The sequence below is a fragment of the Larus michahellis genome, chromosome 2 (genome assembly GCF_964199755.1).
Source record: "Larus michahellis chromosome 2, bLarMic1.1, whole genome shotgun sequence".
Lineage (NCBI taxonomy): Eukaryota > Metazoa > Chordata > Aves > Charadriiformes > Laridae > Larus > Larus michahellis.
In genome coordinates this window covers 51180597-51200370 of record NC_133897.1, presented here as the reverse complement: position 1 = coordinate 51200370, position 19774 = coordinate 51180597, and the positions used below count along the sequence as shown (strand labels likewise).

General features: G+C 38.0%; 1 protein-coding gene across 4 annotated transcripts in view; it reads right to left on the bottom strand.

Annotated features, from left to right (window-relative positions):
* PDCD6IP (programmed cell death 6 interacting protein) overlaps positions 1–19758 on the bottom strand; it is a 34720-nt gene extending 14962 nt beyond the window's left edge. For 2 of the 4 annotated variants that reach the window (XM_074575342.1, XM_074575343.1), the window contains exons 1-7: positions 19390–19758; positions 13034–13088; positions 11188–11257; positions 7710–7837; positions 6982–7135; positions 3715–3815; positions 1469–1600 (exon numbers count right to left, since the gene is read on the bottom strand). In XM_074575342.1, coding sequence (XP_074431443.1) covers positions 1469–1600; positions 3715–3815; positions 6982–7135; positions 7710–7837; positions 11188–11257; positions 13034–13088; positions 19390–19595 — 846 coding nt within the window. In that variant the 5' untranslated portion in view covers positions 19596–19758. The remainder of the gene's footprint in view (positions 1–1468; positions 1601–3714; positions 3816–6981; positions 7136–7709; positions 7838–11187; positions 11258–13033; positions 13089–19389) is intronic. The other 2 variants (XM_074575344.1, XM_074575345.1) reach the window with 1 other exon arrangement.
* Between the last annotated feature and the right edge of the window lie 16 nt (positions 19759–19774).

Here is a 19774-nt window from a genome sequence, read left to right as displayed (position 1 = left end):
TACTTTTGGAGGAATTTATATTATCCCCCCCCCCCAATATAATCAATCTTTGTTCTAGCTTTCAAAAAGGGAAATAAAAAGACAGTATTACTTTATAGCAACTGCATTTTTCAAAGACTCATCAAAAAGTATACTAAACCTCTAATTTAGATTAATTATGGAAGCAGCATTTTAACAACGATGTAGAACAGGATTTAAGTTTCATCTTACTAAATGTATTAAATAAGAAGCCACAGGATTTTAACTTCTTAATACATGCTGTTCATGAAGCAGTGCTAAAGTAAGTAATAATGGAGTATTGCCCCTCAGACTTCCCTACAAAAAACCAAACAACGAACACCAACAAAAAAACCAAGAAACCCACACACAACACAAATCACCAAAACTTTTAACTGCTCAGCATTAAGGGTTTCTTCCTATAACACAACATGAAGAAACATCATGGACACAAGCTAATTTACTGTACAACTTAACAATGATAGTAAATTTGATATAGCCAGACCTGTCAAGGGTGAGCACTAACAAAAAGACATTAATATTCTATTGCAGCAGAGTCCTAGAAAAGGAGATCTGATAGGCAGATTTGAACCTCAAGAATAAACAGCTGATACATCTTCATCTATCACCTAGTAATGTAGTCATAGTACAATGTGCTATTAGAAGTTCATACAGGTACTTCATTGTCATGCAAGCATACAAAAAAAAGTTTCAAGCTCCATCCCGCTCCAAGTCAATAAATGCATAATGGTAACTTTCAAAATGTCAACACGATAGTCTTAAATAAGTCTCTCAACTCTCCTGCACAACAATAAATTGCACACGGATCCTACAAATTCAGCCAAAGCAGCACTACTATTGTTTTCTTTCAAGGACCAGAAGACTTGAAGAAAGTAGTTATTTTTAGTAATTTTCTTCCCCACCTTACTTAAAACATGACAAGACCTTACTTATGTTACTGTAACATCTATATGTGAGTCCCTCTAGGAAGCAGATGTAGAGGCAAAAAACTATAAAGTCTAAATATACAACTGCATGTACATTTTTCAAAAATGGTTCAGATTTAAATCAAGATTGCAGGAAAGCAGTTATGTATAGACCAGGCAGAATTTTAATGTTTTGGGGTTTTATTGTCTTTTTTTTTTTTTTAATAACATTGCTTAGGAAAACTTTATTAACAAATCTGTTATATTAGCTATACTGAGATAAGAAGCCTATACAAACGTAAAGATACAGACTTAACATGTCAAGCAGTATCAAACTGCCCAAAAATCATTAAAATACATCTTTGTAAGAGCTACAGAGATTCCTCTCATCTTTGAAGCTGCTAATAATTTGATTCATGTGATAAACATGCTTTGTAATTTTTTAAATACACTTCATTTTTAGTTATTTGAATTTTAGGACTGAGTTAGCTTTTCAGGATTTAAAGTTCTCCCATATCTTTCAGAGAAGAAAAACAGTTACCCACCTGCAACCTCCCAATTTCTTCACCAAATTTCTTCTGCTGTTTTGCCAGGATAGATTGATGATATTCTGCATTGGCCTGCATAATGCAGTGCTTTGCAGCCAGAACAGGAAACACCTCCTGGAAATAAAAATACTGACCAGGGGAGAGTCCAACCACATTAACCACCACAGACAACATGGGATGCAGGAAGAAAAAGGAAGAAGAAAAGGAAATTAGAATCACCCAATTAATGGTTTAGATAGGTTAAAACATTAGAGGTAAATGTCAGAGACCACGTGACTTTGCATGGATTGAATCCAGGCTTTCTTCTTTTAATCAGTTATTGCAAAATTCTTAGCGTCCATTATTTTAGATGAACTACAATTTAAATTCAAGCCATGAAGTCGCAACATTTACTTCAAAGGTTAGAAATGCATGCATATGTTAGAAAGGATAGTTGCAAGAACACACCCAAACGCTCCCAAGACAAAGCCAAGACAAAGTGTTCTTAAACGAAGAGGAAGGGGAGAAGACAGGGCCCTTTTTTTTCTTTTAATTTAACAAAACAATGACAGTTAAAACAGCAGCAGGCCTATCAAGAAAGTAACTCTAAAATTATGAAAGCAAAGAACAAAAAGAGGACCAACAACTATTGACATGAAAAGCAATTTAAAATATTTAAAAGTCATTTTTAGACTTTCATGGAAATGCACTTATCTTTGCAGGAGTACCAACCAAGACATGAAGAAAACATTATGCTGCAGCTCACAGTATAGGCATGGTCTTTGATCAAGGATTTTGTCTTACTGTTTTATTTCTTAAATCAAGGAGCACTGGAAAACCAGAGTGATGTTTTAAAGACCTCAGTATATAAAGACCTGCTTCTTCACATTTGTGCAAACTTGCTGCCCCCATAGAGATGAAAAAAAAAAAAAAAAAAAAAAGAAAAGTGTGAATTTGGAAGACAAAGTTGTCTGGGAGGCCTCGCAACTGGAGTCTGACCCATCAGGTCAACCTCTACTTCACACTCCTAAACATGTAACTGTTCTCAGAGCTGGTGTTAACTCATGGAACCAACCAGCAAACCTTATAATGTTCTTTCAGATAATCTATTGACAGGTTACTGTGCAACTGGAACAGGGAGCAGATCTACGGCTTAGAAAGGTCCACAACAACAAAAGACAAAGCAATGGCTTTATTAGAGCTCATTGCCTCTCAGAAATCAATCGTAAATGTAAAACCTAGAGTGAGAAAGTGCCCCATCTTTAAAATGCCACAGAAAGCACGAGAGGAAATATGCGCATACATAAAAGAATCTATCAAGTTGAAGCCAAGCAAGATATAATTTAACTTTAAAAAACTTTTTTTTTTCCCAAAAATATACATAACAAGTCACTGTCTGGCCTACAAAGGCATTTGTGCAATTTATTGCTTAAGAGTAAAAATGCATGCTTTTACTTTACTACAGTAGCCCTTACCCATACAGTTCCTATTATCATCAAGATTCTATTCTGCACTAGAAATCTATTAGAAACCTAGCACTGCACAAAAGGTTTTGTACTATTTTATGATTTGAACATAATTGATACATTTGATGTACTGAAAACCTGATCATTTTTAAAGTACTGGTTATACAGCATATATTCAAAGAGCATGAAAAAATATCCTTCTGTATCTTCCAAAACCAACAGCACTCAAATGAAAACAGTCAAGACTAAATTGAGATAATTTACAAGTATCAAGATTGTTTTGGGGTAGAGGAAGAGGAGAAGACAGGCAGAAGGACAGAGGACACCCACGGACTTCCACTCATGTTTTTCATTAACAGGTGAGTGAACAGTACCACTGTATTCATGCTGGACATGAGAGCAAATTTCACGTAAAAACATTGAGACTACAAACCAATTAAGCCCCATTAGAAAGTGTTAGTTTGAAAGACAGATTTAGTAAGGCATTAAGTACAAGCAGCCATACCTAAACGCTATCATAAACATTTCAAGTTCACTTTAAATGAAATAAGATGCAAGTAAACACTTCACATAATAAGATTTTACTTCTTAAAAACAAAAAAACACCCACACGCTATCTTTTACCTCCTAGATGCTTCACTGTTTTTTCAAATTACAGGTTCATTTCGTTTCAATGCAGCAATATGTCAGCTTGTCTTGAGGATATATTTTAAATGTATTTCATCAACTACGTTGTAAACAATAGCAGTTATTTGCAATAACAGCAGATCCCATGTTATTTCCATGAGAGTTACTAACCTTGGGCAAAGTATCTTTATACTGACATTGTTTGTATGCATCACCATAGTAATCAGCAGCTTGATTAGCTAGTTTAGCTATGATACCATCTTTCATTTTATCTGGGGGGAAAGGGAGAAAAAACAAAGAACGATTATCATCATCATCATTTTTTACAAGTGAACAGGTAAATTACTTCATCTTCAAACAGCAACAGCTACATTCTAAGGGCATAGCTTTACATCATAGCTCAAAGGTGGGATCCCATGCTTCGCCCTTGACATCCAGCAGCAGTTTCCAGATTTTCTACTTCAATCATGATGCTGAAGGTTCAGTTAGTTGTAGAAGAAATTTTGGCAGCTGCTGTCATTTATGGAGGATTAAGAGTGATGTTTTACCTCAGACCAATGGCAAGCTGCCAATAAATGCCGCAGTCCCACTCTAACCCTGGCAGCTTGTTCCCAGCCTTGTGGCAGCACAAGCATTTGTGCAGCCGTAGTCAAAGAATTTAGCTGAAATCAACTTAGCAAAAAATAGTTAACTTTCAGCAGGATCTGTTCTTTAACCCAACTCCATGTCAGGACTCTCAAAAAATTTGCAGAAGTGCAACAGAAGAGAAGGGACTGGTCCTTTCCATGGCAGTCCACATCACCGTTACAGCGAGTACAGAAATACCATTCCTAGACACAAATAACCACGGTTCCTCCAAGTGGTATCCACTACTTCATATCTGAGCCGCATGTGCCTAGAGGCAGCGGTATTCCCTGCCTCACGTCCTCACCCTGTTCCTGAAGCCAAAACTGTTAAAATAGGAACATACTGCATCTATCTTTATCTCCTTTTATAATCACCTCTTGCCTGCACAAGCAATTCAGCCTTCCAAAAGAAGGCAGGCAATCAATGCAAAGTTGCTGTCAGTTCTAAATAGCTGCTCTTACAAACAAGTATCCTCTGACTCAGGTGATTTCCATGTACTGCCAGATTGATAAACAAGGGTGGGGGTGTGGGGAGATTAGGAAATCTGCAGAGTATGCTTAATTGCCAAAATTAAATCAAAAGAATTCCCAAGTGGTCTGTTCATTCCAGCATATTCACAGATCTCTCTACAACACTTCAGGCATGAGTTAAGATGCAATATATTTACCTTCTATGACGTAAACGCATTTAAGGTATGCCAGAAAGATCTTTTCACTGTGGAACAGGATTTAGATGGCAACTGGAGAAAAAGGAGCTTATGAGATCTAGCAACTTACTTTGCTAAAATGTTTCTGTCCAGTGCACTACATATTTAAAAAACCAAGATATATAAAATCCAAATAGACTGTTCTTCTAGCCCTACCTAGTCTGTGGTAGTTGCACCTTCCTTCATAGAGCTTGAGCTCTCAGAAAAGCAAAAAAAGAAATATTGGCATATTAACTACATTTCCATTAACAAAGGAAATGTTAGGAGACTCATTTGCCCATACAGACGGCTCAGAATAGATCTTTCACTATCAGAAGCTTTATTTTTTACTCACATATCTTTAAAATATTGCAGCTACAATGCAAGCCTTGAAATGGAATGCAGACTTAAAGATACTTAAAGAAAACATTAAGGAAGGCTCAGAAATTAAAGAACAGATCTGTAGTTATGCAGTAGAATTAGATTTGACTGACCAATTTGGTTTTTGCCAAACACTTCCACTTTCTTTCAACTGTGGATAAACTCAGTTCTATCAGAAGTAACATTATCAGCCGGTAAGATGATAAATGGACTGTCTCACATGAGAGAAAACCAGAAAATTGCAAGTAAGGTAAATAATCAATGCAGAAAGAAGCTACATTTGAAGATCAAAGTCTTGAGATCAAACTTTGAAGCATTTCCACTTGAAGAATACGTTTCTGAAGTTAATCATGTTGTCAAGCCCCATTCTTCACAAAGTGTCTTTCCTGCCAGGGAAAGGAACTTCTTTACATCTGGCAAAATCTACAGCCTCCACAGTCAGATGGTGATTAACCTTTACTGTCTTTCTAACACTGTCAGACTTGTGGTCTTGAGAGCAGTCACAAAAATCTTCAGTTCACTGGGCACATGTGGGTTTTCGATCAGCCTTGCTTTATCTTTTTCATGTTTTGAGTAAGAAGAAATCAGGTGAAGAAGAAAGAGGTGACAGAAAGATCTATTTCCCATGAAAACCGAGGTGTCTGGTCCTGCTCTGAAGAAAAGTTTCAGGCATTTGTTATACAAATTTATTTCAAAGCAACTTCCAAATAGCCTGAGACTAAAATATTGCTACCAGCATGGTAAAGAACATAAACATAATTTATCAATTGGCTGAAGGACAATCATTTCTCATTGAGGTTCTCCTAAAGGCAGTAAGGCTACAAGAACTTTCCGGGATCTTCCCTGTGAAGAAAAGAAACATCCTAGTTAAGATAACCCCTGTCTTCCTCCATTGTATTCCAAACACCGTAGGGGAAGAGAGGAGTTGGCAAGCAATCACATGACCTATACGTCCTTTAGGTATACTTTTAGATATCTGTAACTTCTAGATGCACAACTACTTGTAAATACAGAGAGAAGAGGAGATTAGCAAAGAGTAAGAGATCTTGTACTGAAGATAGTACTGTTCCACAGGAAAATTCTTTGAAGCAGATGTTCTTTAATAGTTGCGTTAAAATATGCAGCCTCTGAATCAGTATTTCACAATCAGCCTTTAACAGTTAGACACACAATTCTTTGTTCTACCTGCAGAATTTCACTTTCCAAGATAAACAGGACATTCTCAAAGCTAGACTGGGTCAAAGAATTCCTCTCAATAACAGGAGCAATAAACCAGAATTTGTTTCCCCTAAACTCTTAGGAAATTTCCTTTGCTTCCTAGTACAGTTGTATCTTTCTTTCTAAATTCTCATGAAATCATTCCACAGAGGAGGCAGGGAGTAGTGGTAAAACCCCTATGCACCAAGTACTCTCAGTTCTTTTAGATAATGTGTTTTATTCTCAAGGGCTAAAGGAAAAAATATAAACCAGCAAAATCCTTTGTAGAGATGAAGCCTAATTGTTTTGAACATAAGAAGAAAGAAAAGACAAATGGGAGAAGTACATTGTCAGGTAAACCTTAGACAAATTCTTAGGTGGCATCTGTGTTTAGTGACCTGCAAGGGCGGGGGGAGAAAAATCAGTAAAGGCAAAAATAAAAACTTCTGAAAGGCCCTTTACAAGCTCTTAATAACTTAAAACACTTCTAAGTTTTTGTGGAAATTGTAATAAGCACATAAATATGCAAGCCAAAAATTAAGATATACCTCTTGTAGCTTTCAAAAAGAAGACTTCTTGGGCTTGAGCCAACATAATAAGACTGAGAGTTCCAACTGTGTCTGGAGAGATGTCCACTGTAGGCTCTCGATTCAAGGCTGACAAAACCGTGTCTTTAATGTGTTGGAAAGCACCACTTGCAAACTAAGTAAAGCAAAATAATTATTACCACTCATGTTTCTGAACAGACACTTTCTCTTACAAATATAATACATACAAAATTTTTTAAAAAATAGATCTTTTTGGGTATTCGGTCTCACATTTATTGTTTAGCCACTAAAAACAATTCTTTGTGACTTCTTGTTCTTGAAGCCACTTACACCAAGACATTATCAAGACAGTATATTGGCTATACCCAACAGCATAAGAATATGGAAATTTTAATGCATTCCACAAAGAAGAAAGATTATTACTGTATAACTTGTTAAAGCTAAAATTGATACTAGCTAAAATTATTAAATCTTGAGCTGAAGGTTATTAGTTACCAACATGCTTGGAGGAAGGAGTATGAGGAACTGCATGGAATTAAATCTTTCAAAGGTGGTAAATATGACCCAAGACCAGGTACTTAGCTAATTCACCTTTGCAATTAAGAGGGGGAAAATATGTATATACATTTATGTATGTGTGTATTTAGCTTTAAAATTGAGAGATACTTATTTGATGTTCTAAGATTAATAATTCTGAATCACTAAGCATAAGCAGGGAGCCTCTGTACCTGATAGTGCTTAGCTGCAGCTTTCAGTCCTTCATCGTTATCTAGATTCTGTTCTGCTGCAATCTGGCTTGCCAGCGCTCCACAGTTGAACAAAACACAGGTCTTCTCATACCCCAAACTTGCCAGAGCTGCAATCAAGACAGACAGTTATCCATACTGTTAAAAAAATAAACTGCAGTACTCTAGCATCCTACAGATGAGGCCAATACTACTAATATCTGTACTTAAAAATATCAACAATTTCAAGCCCACTCCCTCCCCCCTCAAAAAAACCAGACTGAACTTTTAAACTCAAAGTCATCTTCATTCTGAAGGCTTTACATAGTCTAATTTAATATTCCACAAAATGTTTTAAAGTGAGGAACTACAGAGAGTGACATAAAGCATAAAAGCAGCAGTATGAAAATCTACACAATACACAAAATAATTTTAAAGTCTTCCTAACTTTTTGGGTCCTGAAGATACAGAAACTCATGCGTTACTGAAGGATAATCTGAAATAGGAACTTCCATGCATTATTCGTTTGCAATAACTACCCAATTACATGGTCTTACTGTATCATGAATCAGGATTAACTACTCTTCTCTCATTGAGGCCAAAGATTTTTACATGTTCTGTCTTACTATCTATTGAAATGCAGGGAATTTTTCACCTCTCGAATCTACTGTTTCAGACTGAAAATGCTGACAAATATCTCATTTATACATGTACTGAAACATATAAGGATTTACTTAATTAAAACTTGTGCTTACTAGACAGCAGTGTGGCCTGTTCAGACAACTCCTGTAGTACTACTTAGTCCCAGAGGATGGAGCCCACACTTCTAGAAACATTAATACCTGAACAGGAACCATTTTGAATCTATTAATTGCTTGCAAAAGGTTATTAGCTATATGCAAGTGCTGGAGAAGTCTAAAAACAGCAGATACTTGTTTCCTACTACTGTTAAAAGTACACTCCTTTGGGGGAATACAGAAAACTCAACTAGTGAATTTTCAGTTTCACAAACCCAGGTACAACTCCTGGGTTATCCTTAAAACATAAAGGTACTAAAGTGGCACATTTGTTTCATTTCACTAACATACAGCCTCCTTATACAGCTACATATTTTTCTAACATATCTCTAAAGTTTTATGCTAGTGCTCCTTGACCTGCACTAAATTTCGAGACAGGCAGCCACAAATCCAACATGCCTTTTTTCCCATTTTGTTTCCCTGAGTGAAAAGTGAGTTACACAGTCACTGTATTTCATCAAGATAATAGTCATTTATCTAGACCATCTCTCTTCTGTAGTTTTTTTCCAGGATTTTTCTAAAAAGATGATCTTGTACAACTTACACATCATTGAAAAGACTAAAACAAACAGAAAAAAAGAGAAAGAAACTATGGCTTTAAAGTTTCTAAAGTGCAAAATTATATGCAGAATTACTTTACACTCTGGACTGCATCAAGTGTGATTTACTACATTCAGAACAGCTGTTTAGCAATATAGATTTTCCTTACACTCATCTGTTTATAGCTCTACCTATTAACTTAAGCCAACATATTTCAGATTACATGCAATGCTGTGAACTGGGTCACTTTTCAAGCAGCCACAGTATCTGTCAGCCACCCCTGTGATACAGATTTGGGATTCAGGGGAAGATGGGAAGAAAACATTTTGTCACCACAGCAAAAGCCAGAAGTCTCAAGTCACACCCCTGCAGCTTGGCCTCATGTAAGGCAAAGGAGTTTTACACTGAATTTACATCTGGAGACAGGATAGCCTCCTCTTAGAAGTCAACAGAAATTTTGCTCCCTCAGTAACTGAAAACTCTGCTTTACACTGAAAAATCCCACTGCCAGTTCTGGTCTGAAATATAGAGATACACACATGCGATAGTTAATCTGGAGAGCAGCACCTGGATAAACTGCAATACAGCACTGTAAAGATATATACTAAAAGAGTCCTTTTGATAATTTCTTTCCATTAAGATCTGCTTTATAGTTTCAAAATAAAATTTATTCCATTGCTTGTTAACTGAGCATTACTCAGTTAAGAATTTCTTTGATATTTCACACAGAATGTTGCATAAATCTCTAGCCATCTTCCTCACAGACTATTTAGACTAGTATATAATTAACCTGCAGACATGCAAGTTTTTTCAAGATGCTATAACATCACATTTATTCAAATTCCTAGGGTAATCATCATTATGATTACTGATTCTTCTTCTCACAATTATTATAAATCTCTGGCGATTCACAGACTATGTTTAAGTCATAATGAAATATTCTGAACTTTACTATGAAGCCAGTTCAATCATCATGAAATGCTAGTCCCAAAGAACACAGAACCAACCAAATTCTGAGAAAAAAACCACAGCATCTTCAGGAAGGTTTCCAATTATCCAGAAGGACTTCATAGAACAGTTAGAAAAAGCAAGGAAAGGTGTGCACCACCTGCTTACACATAGGAATGTGGTCTATTGTTACACATATAGTTCACACAAGCACAACTTTAGCATGTGCATTCAGCACATGGAAAACTGCAAAAACTTTCAGTAGTTGCTACCAGAGAACTATATAAAGGACACAAAAACTTTAAAAAAAAAACTAAAAAGAGAGTAAGTACTGTAACTTTTTTCCAAGCTTTGTCTGGATCTTCAAAATCGCAATGGTCATCTTGCAATGCTAGTCATGATGAACACTTGGGTATATAAATAGAAACACAAAAAAACGATGACACATGACTGAACAGCTCCTCACTTAAATCAAAAGGATTTAGTCTTAGTTTCTTTATTGGCGAGTGTTCCAAATCCATTTAATGACCCTGAATTTGCAGTGCAGAATTGTCCCTATATGACTAAAACAAATTACAGACTCAAGCTCCTTATGTTTGCAGGAAACAAATACAAATTTTTCTTTCTAAGTGTTTAAATCGGTGTGAAAATATCTTAAAAAGAAGTGATAGGAGAATCTTTTTCGGGCACAGGCAGATCCTTCTATTCTCTTGAACAAAATGCAGTATCAGGCTAGGTTACTGAAGCCAGCTACCATCACTTCCCTTCTTCTGGAGGGGACTCGCTCACTCACAAGCACATCTCAAGAGGACCCTATTCATTTAGAACAGTAGGAGCTGGATTACCAAAAATCTACTACTGAAACTTAACGTTAACTTGAACAATTTTGATTAATGTCAGTTGCGATTGCTCCCAGAAAAGGTCTGAGGAGCAGACAACACAACTATTATCATCAGACTGCACATCTATTTGTGCCTCTGGAAAACTAGTATTAATACTCAATTTTACAGAAATTCTTTGCCTGGTCCCCAGGAATTCATTACCAATGTTGAAGTGATTCGTCTATTACCAATATAGTTGAACTCATTTGAAAGCTATGTTGAGAATACTAGGAAGACTATTAACAATTCAGCTATATAAAAATATTATCAGAATTTAATATTATTAATACTTGAACTTTTGGTACATTCACATACCCAATTTGGCAGATCCTCCAAAAAGTGAACCTTTATCAAAAGCATCCTTCCATGTAAATGTTACACAGACCTGAAAGTTGTGAAAAAGAAAGATCTTTATCTGTAAAATTAAATATGAAATCTTCAGAAAATATCCCAAATTCACATATTTATCCTTGTAACATTACAAACATTCTGGAAGTTTCAGGACATCATCAAGAGTTATTTCAAACATTTTTTATTCTACCTTTTTCTTGCCTGTTAGTTTGCTCAGAATATTTCAAGCAAACAACACAGAAATTCTCAAAATAACCTTTCCTTTCTATTCATATTCTAAGTGACAGAAATTTATTTCCAAACCAAGGTACTCCTCTCCAAAGAAATCTGACAGTCTAGAGGTAGAGTCACAGTTAAAGGAAACCACCCAACCAGGAAGTTTCCACTGTTGCAAATTACTAGCGTATTTGGAACTGTTCTGTAATACCAAAATTCACACATTTTTATGAGTGAATTCAATAGCAGCATTATCAGGAAATGCACTCAGGAGAGAGAATGCAAGTAAAACCAGTGTGGTTTATATTACACCTCCAGCATATATTTCATAGACAATGCAAATACTTCACAGAATCTGCTTTGAAGTTCCACAATTTGGTTTGTTATGCAGCTGATCACATTAGTTGTAGGCAACTGGTATCAAACCAAAAAAGACAGCAAAATTACTCGTTTTAAAGTAGTTGGGGACAAAAACTTCAGAAAAAGCGCAGTACTGTTTGATAATGTATTTTTCCTCTAGCAGCAATGCTAGTTCAGGAAGTTCTGGTCCCCACCTGTTCATTGCTGCTCTCACTGACTACTTCTTCCCTTTGATGGAACCATTTACAAATCCACAGAACTTACTCTTAAAAGTTTTCCAGTTTTCCATGTCTCAGGGTTTGCAGATCACCATATCAAAACACTCGCACACCAAAAACCAAAATGCCGTTCTTGGCTACAGGTGAACGCAACTACATACAAAACTCAAATCAATTTGAACTGCATTAAAACTATTCCCTTACTTGTAACCTGTAAGTCTGAAAGAAACTTTTTAATCATAACATTACCATCTAAGTATGATTTGATCAGCAAAGAAATGTAAATTCTGCCCTATTTGTAAACACATCCAAAGAAAACCTACATCTTTTTCCACCAAAATACAGGAGCCTAAAGATATATTCCAGTCTCCACCTGGGGAAGATTTCAATAGGTAGGAGTTAAGCTGAATTTCTCCTTAGAGACAAGATTCTAAAGAAATATGGCAGGGGAAAAAAAAAACAAACCAACAAATGACCACACCTTAATGAACACTATAGCTATACAAAAATTATGCAGTTTGTAGATGCAGAGGCAGGAATAAAGTGGCAATCTCTTAAATGGCTTATTCTGTTAACTGTTGTGAATGAAACATCTGTTCTACTTCAAAAACTAAAGACCATAATAGGTCCGTTACTAAAGGTTTTCTCACAGAAATTACATTTTTAAAAAGCCTTTTTAACATAGTATGAAATAAGACCTCTTGGAAAAAAGAGAGTTGAAGATGAATCAGTACAGCGCAACTCTTCCTGACCTAGACCATGCAGTGATCACTATCCAAAGTCAAAATGTTTCTGAATCTGTGAAACGAAAGCAATTACGGCCACCAGAGGTGAAGTTTCAGTTTAGACTATATGTGAGCACTGACTAGAAAATAAGCAGAGATTAGGAAAATAAGGCTCAAAAAGACTAAATGCCTTGCCCGAGATAAGTACTGTTTAAGGGATTAGGTGTAGGCTTGGAAGTCATACATCGTAGGTGCCATGATTCAGTTTAATGGCTTGATAATTCTTCTTACCTGATTTTCAGAGAACGGAAACTTTGGTTCAATTGCACACAGCTGATCATAGTATCTACAAAAAAAAAAGGCAGAAAAAGCCATTAGATAAATCAAATTAAGAGGTTTTTTTCTTACACTAGCACAAAAGAAAAAAGGCGTAAAAATCTCCCACACAAATAAGTTGTGAAGCTCATTTGTAACTATGGAGGATTTGCAGGACAGACAGAAATTCTACATAAAGGAATTTTTTCAGTAGAGGAACAAGTTCAATAGGAGGTAGTCTTCCACAGATAATGCGGAACCCCCATCTCAGTTAGAAGTAGAAGAGTGTCACAGATGAAGCTGACCCATTCCACTTTTTGATGGAGGGTGGATTAGAAAAGAATGTCATGCAAAGGAGCCCCTGTATACATACAGGAAGACAGAGTACATTAGATATTAAGTCATACTGCAAGAGTAAATCAAGTACAGCATTTAACATAACATTAACAAGCTACACTGCACTCTCATGAGCTGAACATTATACCCCACTCCCTTAAAATTTGTGATTTATGCGTTTAAACTTCAGTGTCTTTGAAACAGATGCCATTTGCCTTGCAGAGCATCAACTGGAGAGCCTAATGCTTGATAAAATTTAGTTGTAAGCTTAGTTCTCATTAGAGTATATTGTAGCAGTCAGTGAATTAAAACCAAAATTTTTTCTGTGCCAATATTTTGTCTACTCACAGTGGAAGATGTTTAGGAAAGAATGCCAGAAAGATAATAGAGCAATCATAGCACAGTCCCTCACACAATCTACCCAGGCAACAGTTCGCAATTCAAAGTTTTCCCGAGTTGTACCCTAACACTTGCACCACTTGTTAAACATGACAGGCTGGATGCAGAACAGAAAAACTTTAAATTGCCAACTGCTTAGAACACGTAACATGTGAAGACCATTTCCTATACTCCTCCTGTAGCACTTGCCATAGGGACATACATCGAACATTATATTGGTCAAATTCTTTTTTTAACAATTTATATTCCCAATATACAAAAACATCTTGTAGCGACGAGTTTCACAGCCTGTGAAGTAGGGTTAACATTGTATGTGTATGTGAACAGTATAGTTAAAAAAAACACAAACACAAAAAACACCCCTTCGCGTGGATTTTAAAGCTAACGACAATTTTTTTCACTGTCCACATAAATCTATGAATCTGCATTCTACCTTCCCATACTTCGGCATTAAGGTTGCTAGTACAGGAGCACCCATTATGAAGTGCGATCTCAAATACACCTCCACTGAGAAACTTAACTTTATAAATCAAAGGTGTTTTTCAGAAAGATCTAAAATATTGGCAATAATAGAGTCTGATAATTTTAAACTATGTGATAGTACAGTAACTAATATCTTCCAACATTTATGAAGCTGGCACATGAAAGGTACCAGTTTTAAAAGAATCTATATATTGAATTTTTTGTAAAAGATTTTCATTTGTCTGTTTTCTTCATCTTTCATTTGACAGTCATACCTGGAAAGCACATACCACTTGAAATGAAGCAATAATTAAATATAATTTAGTTACCTTTTTTTTAAGTGACCTTACATCCAAGGCTTGATCTATAAAAATTGTAAAGAACAGCATCCCTTTTGTAGTTAAAGAAATTGAGCTTTGCATGTTGACGCTCTCTCAACGATTTAAGTTTGGTCTGATTTATCACATAATCACAATTTTTTTTTTCCCCCACTTCCTAACCTAATTGGTTTCACTGATACAGGTTAACACAAGCAGTACAAAAATTAATTCAATACTAGCACTGAACATCACTTTAACGGATGTATTTAAGTGTACTTCCTTCACTACCTTCAGCTGGTCTTGCCACAGTCATTTTCTCATAGTATCACAAAGAAAACAAGACTTTCGAGGCTGTCTCCTCCTGCCTCAATTTAATTTGTTAACTAGAAGCCATCAATAAAGCCGAGTTGTCTTCCCACATTCCGCGATTACCCTGTCCTCATCTGCCATGAGGGCAGTCAAGAAGCAAAGCTTGTTAAATGGCCTTGTGAAGTCCGGTGCATTTTCAAACAGACTGTTCTTTATATGTCAACAGAACCACAAAGAAAATAAGCCAAGGAGATGTATGTTCCTCCCAAATATGCACATTGCTGCATTTAACATCAATAACACATTGCGTTTTGGTTGGTTGGTTCCAAACAAGTTCAGAACTTACGTTACTATTTTCTTTACTATTTTGAGCACGTTGTGTCATTTCTTTTTATTAAAGAACTTGAAATTCTACTCAAGATTTAAGAGCTCTTTAAAACGCTGCAAACGAAAAAACCCAAAAACCTCCCAACAAGTAAAATAATGTCTCTTTTTTTTAGCAGGAGCTAAACATATATAAATATAATGGTATATATAAACTAAACATATATAAATGAAATGGTACAGAACAGCATTACCACAGAACAGCATAAAACTAGCAGTACAAAGACAGAAAATAAATATCAAATGACTGGCCGCATCTGATGCGCAAGTCACACGCTGAAGGATGAGGGTAAACATAAAGTAGTTATTTAAGACAAAATTTACAGTAATCTAACTATCAAGACACAAAGAACAGAAGCTGCTGCACATCACAGATGAGTGTTGTGTGTCTGGCTGTGCCAGTGATGAACTACAGAAAACCATACAAACATATCAACTGCCTGAGATCCGACTACAGTGATGAAAGGGAGGGCAGATGTCAGCAACAGAGATCTAGTTCTCGAAGTACAGCCATCTTTCACCAGAACAGGCATTACACACTCCTAAATGCTAGTAAAATGAGTTACCGCAGCCAAATGAGTTGGAAGTCAAGGTTTGAGTTAGAATTTAATGAAAATATATGTATTGCATTAAGAACCTCAAATCCTGTTCCTCCTTCAAAGAATCATAAAGCAAAAACCTCCTTCAAAAGAACATAAAAGGGACCAAGATCTGCCTTCACTCTTCTAGATAAGAGCTAGAGTCTTGAACTCACAGCTGCAAACCAGAACTGCAACTTCCAGCCCCCAGAGAATCTAATCATTCACAATAAAACCACACACCCCCTCCTCCCCCCTTTTTCATTTTTTAAAAGAACTGCAAGAGTTGTTAGCAAAATTAAACTAATTAAACTACCACCACCACCCCATCCCTCCAGAGAACAGAAATGAAGTCCAGGCTATCTTTAATATTAAGAGAGGAAGGCAGGAACCCCTTGGAGCTATAATTAGACTCAGAAGAAAAGAAAGAAGAAAAAAAAAAAGAAACAAACCAAACCACTAAATCAAATCTGCTATGACAGAATATAAGGGGAAACATCTGTACCAAGCTCACCTACGTCACCTTCAGAACACTCAGATTCTCAGAAAACAAAGAAAGCTTGGAAGCAGACTGAGGACTTTCCCAGTTACACTGTGCCCCTTTTCACTTAGTACCTCAAATACTTCTCCAATAGAAGCATTTGTGTTCATCAGTTGAACAACAAAATACCACGCACTTTCAAAGCTTTACTGGTCAGTGTTTCCCTAGGAAATAGGGCTGCAACTGAATTAATTTAAAAGAATAAATTCTGCAGTAACTACTCAGCAAAACAAGGCTTCTAAAGATTACAAAACCATGGGCAAATCCTAGATTAATTAGCAGAAGATTAAGCCTTCGTTTCTTAACAGTCAAATGGTCTACAGCACTCTACTAGGTATTATGGTCTATAAAAAGCTGCAAAGTAAATGTATGCAAAGGGTATCCACATTGTAATTAGCTCTTCCAACCTTACTTTGCTAACAAACCCGTTTTAAACTCCAACTTTAACAAAAATCTTGCTAAAGTTGTTACTTAAACACAAGACTGAGTACAACTTTCAAATAGCAGTAGGAAAATGTGGAAGTTGGAGGGAATTGAATTTTCAGAGGAGATGCAAGGCACTCAAATGCTTGTGCTCTTTCAATCATAAACTCAGACGGATACTTCAAACTTATGGGTGTGCAGATAGTCTGACTTCTTAAAGTAACTGCGCCTTACAGAATGTAGTGCAGAATATTCTTACAGGATAAGAACAAACTTATTTTCCAGCAACTGTAATGAATATAAATGGTCACAGGGACAAACTACTCATAACTTGTTATAGATAGAGTAAAACATACATCTGATTGTTTTATTTTCTCTAATTTACGGTTAATGCAGACCTTCATCTTATCTCACCTCCACTGTTAAGCGAATAAATACTCTCAAACGATACAATTTAAAATGTGTTTTATGAGAGGCGCTTCTGTGTGGCAGGGATATCATTTCTTGTTCACACATACGGTGGCACCAGTGCAGAGCCACATTCAACACCTCCTGACTACTGCAACAGCACCTGGGCCAGCTGAAGACATCTGCTGATGACTGACCAGCAGCAGAGAGACCAGATCACTGCATATGGAATTGACTCAAAAGGAAAACTGGTAATTATGCAATTGCAAGTGGTTTTCCTTCAATATTCAGAGAGAAAAACCTGAGGTGAAGTTGCATACTATGGCTTCAATTAATGTAATGACCTACTGACACTAAAAGAGGGAGGTCCTGCTTAGCCCTTTGACTTTCATGGAACACTACTTTTAACCTCTTTTGCACTTGTTCTGACGTCCATCTGACATTCCACTGAACTCATTCAAGTTGCTGACCTGTCAGAAAGCCACGTACACCTTTTGCCTTCCAGAAATGGCTTACGAGAAGCACTAGAACTGAAGAGAGGGCTTTCTCCTTTCAGCAATGTACAGCTGTTAGGTAGGGCAAAGTCATATGGTGGGGCTGGGCCAAACACGGATTTCAGATAGAAATTAAACCTGAGTGGCACAGCCCGAAAAAGCAGCTCAATTACAGCATTCAAGAGAAGATAACAATATGCCTTTCCATTTGCCTAGCAGGGGCCCTCTTTCAGTTCATAGATGCTCATTATTTTCCTGGCCTTCAAAAGGTACACACAGTAGTACCTCCAAAAGCAGACGCAGTAATAAACAGGACTAGAACAGGAAACTACAAAGACGGTGCAAAACATGATGAGTACAGTCATAGATTTGGTAGCCCAAACACTCAGTGAAGGGCTGATAAGCTCAAAAAACATCAGTAACCCATTTTATAAATCTTGCCTTCTTTTTAGTAAGTCACTTGTTTCTTTTCCATTCCTATTCATTTTTAATTTATAAATAAGAAATTCTAGTGAACATCAAACGTATTTCTACTTGTTCATGATATTACAGAAGTGTGTCATGTCTACAAGTACCATTTCTCCTTATACTAGAAAATCCCTCTTTTTTCCTTCTTAAAAAAAAAAAACACCACCAAAAAAACTTGCTGCCACTATTTAAAAACTCATATTCTAGTACGGCAGATCTTTGATCCCAGCTTTGCAAATAGAAGTGTGTACTTAGTATTAACCTAGTGAATGAATCACAGTGACCTCAGTGAGTAGATGAGCTACAAATTGGGCTCAAAATGTTCCCAGCATAGAGAAACAGAACAACAGGATTACCACAGTAAATCAATACTGCAATCCCTAAGTGTTCCAGAGACACAGGAAAGAGCAAGTGCTTTTGTAGATGATGGAGCAGTTAGCCCTAAAGCAGGCTTTATGCAGTTTACTGGGCAGAAGGCACAGATTTATCTTTTGCTTGTCTAACCTACAATTCCGGCATAACAGAGGCACCAGGAAACCTTCTGATAGCAAACTTAGGTGTGTTAAGTAGAAAATAGGGATGTGACTTTGCAAATACATTAAGAAACTGCTAAACACAGCAAACAGAAGGAAGACATGACAGTAAAAAAAAAAAAAAACCCACACCATAAAAAACCCACTACCTAAAACCGAAAAGGAAGCTGTCAGCTCTAACAGCAAAACATAACACTGAAACAAAGACACGCCTGCTCTCCTATGAAAGGCAAAATAGTTTGTCATTTCTACCTAGCTCTAGCCGTGGCCCCTCGGAAGGGGAAGCTGGTCGGGACACGGCCTCCTCTCTACACCTCCCCCGCCGGCCTGCCGCACCGCCGGCCCTGCGCTGCCATCACACGACACCCCACAACGCCCGAGCCGCGCTGGGAGGGGGATCCCAGGATGCCGCAAAGCCACCCGAGCCGCTGGGGACGTGGGCCGTCGGCGGGGGAAAGGGGCGGGCACGCAACCCACAGGCCACCGGAGCCGGCCCGGCAGCCCCGGCCGCTTCCTCACGGCGAACCATCCCCCTCGCCCCGCCCCGCCCACACCTGGCTCCGGCTCCGCCGCACCCAGGGCCTGGGCCCAGAGCTGCCACCGGGGCCCCGCAGGGCACCGGGGACGGGGGGGGAAGGAGAAGGATGGCGGAGGGGCCTGTACCGGCCCGGCCCTACCTGAGGACGGTTTCGAGCGCGCTCTCGTGCTTGTCGAGCGGGCGGCCGAGCGCGCTCTTGCGGAGCTTGCTAAGCTCCTCGGCGGCGCGGCAGTGCTCGGCCTGAGCGTCGCCGCCCGGGTAGCTCTGCTGGATGAACTTGCACAGCGGCTTGGCCAAGTCCACCTCCGAGGCCTTCTTCAGCTGCACCGAGATGAAGTTCGTCATGGCGGCAGCGGCCGCCGGTCACCCGCAGCTCCGCTTCCTTTTCCTTCCCCTTCCTCTCCGGAGCGGCGCGGCCCAACCCGGCCCGCCACCGCCTGCCCACACCGCGGCCGTAGCCCCGCGCTTCCGGGATCGCCTCGCGCGCTGTCCCCGCCCCCCTCGCGCAGCCTCGCGGCGGCCGT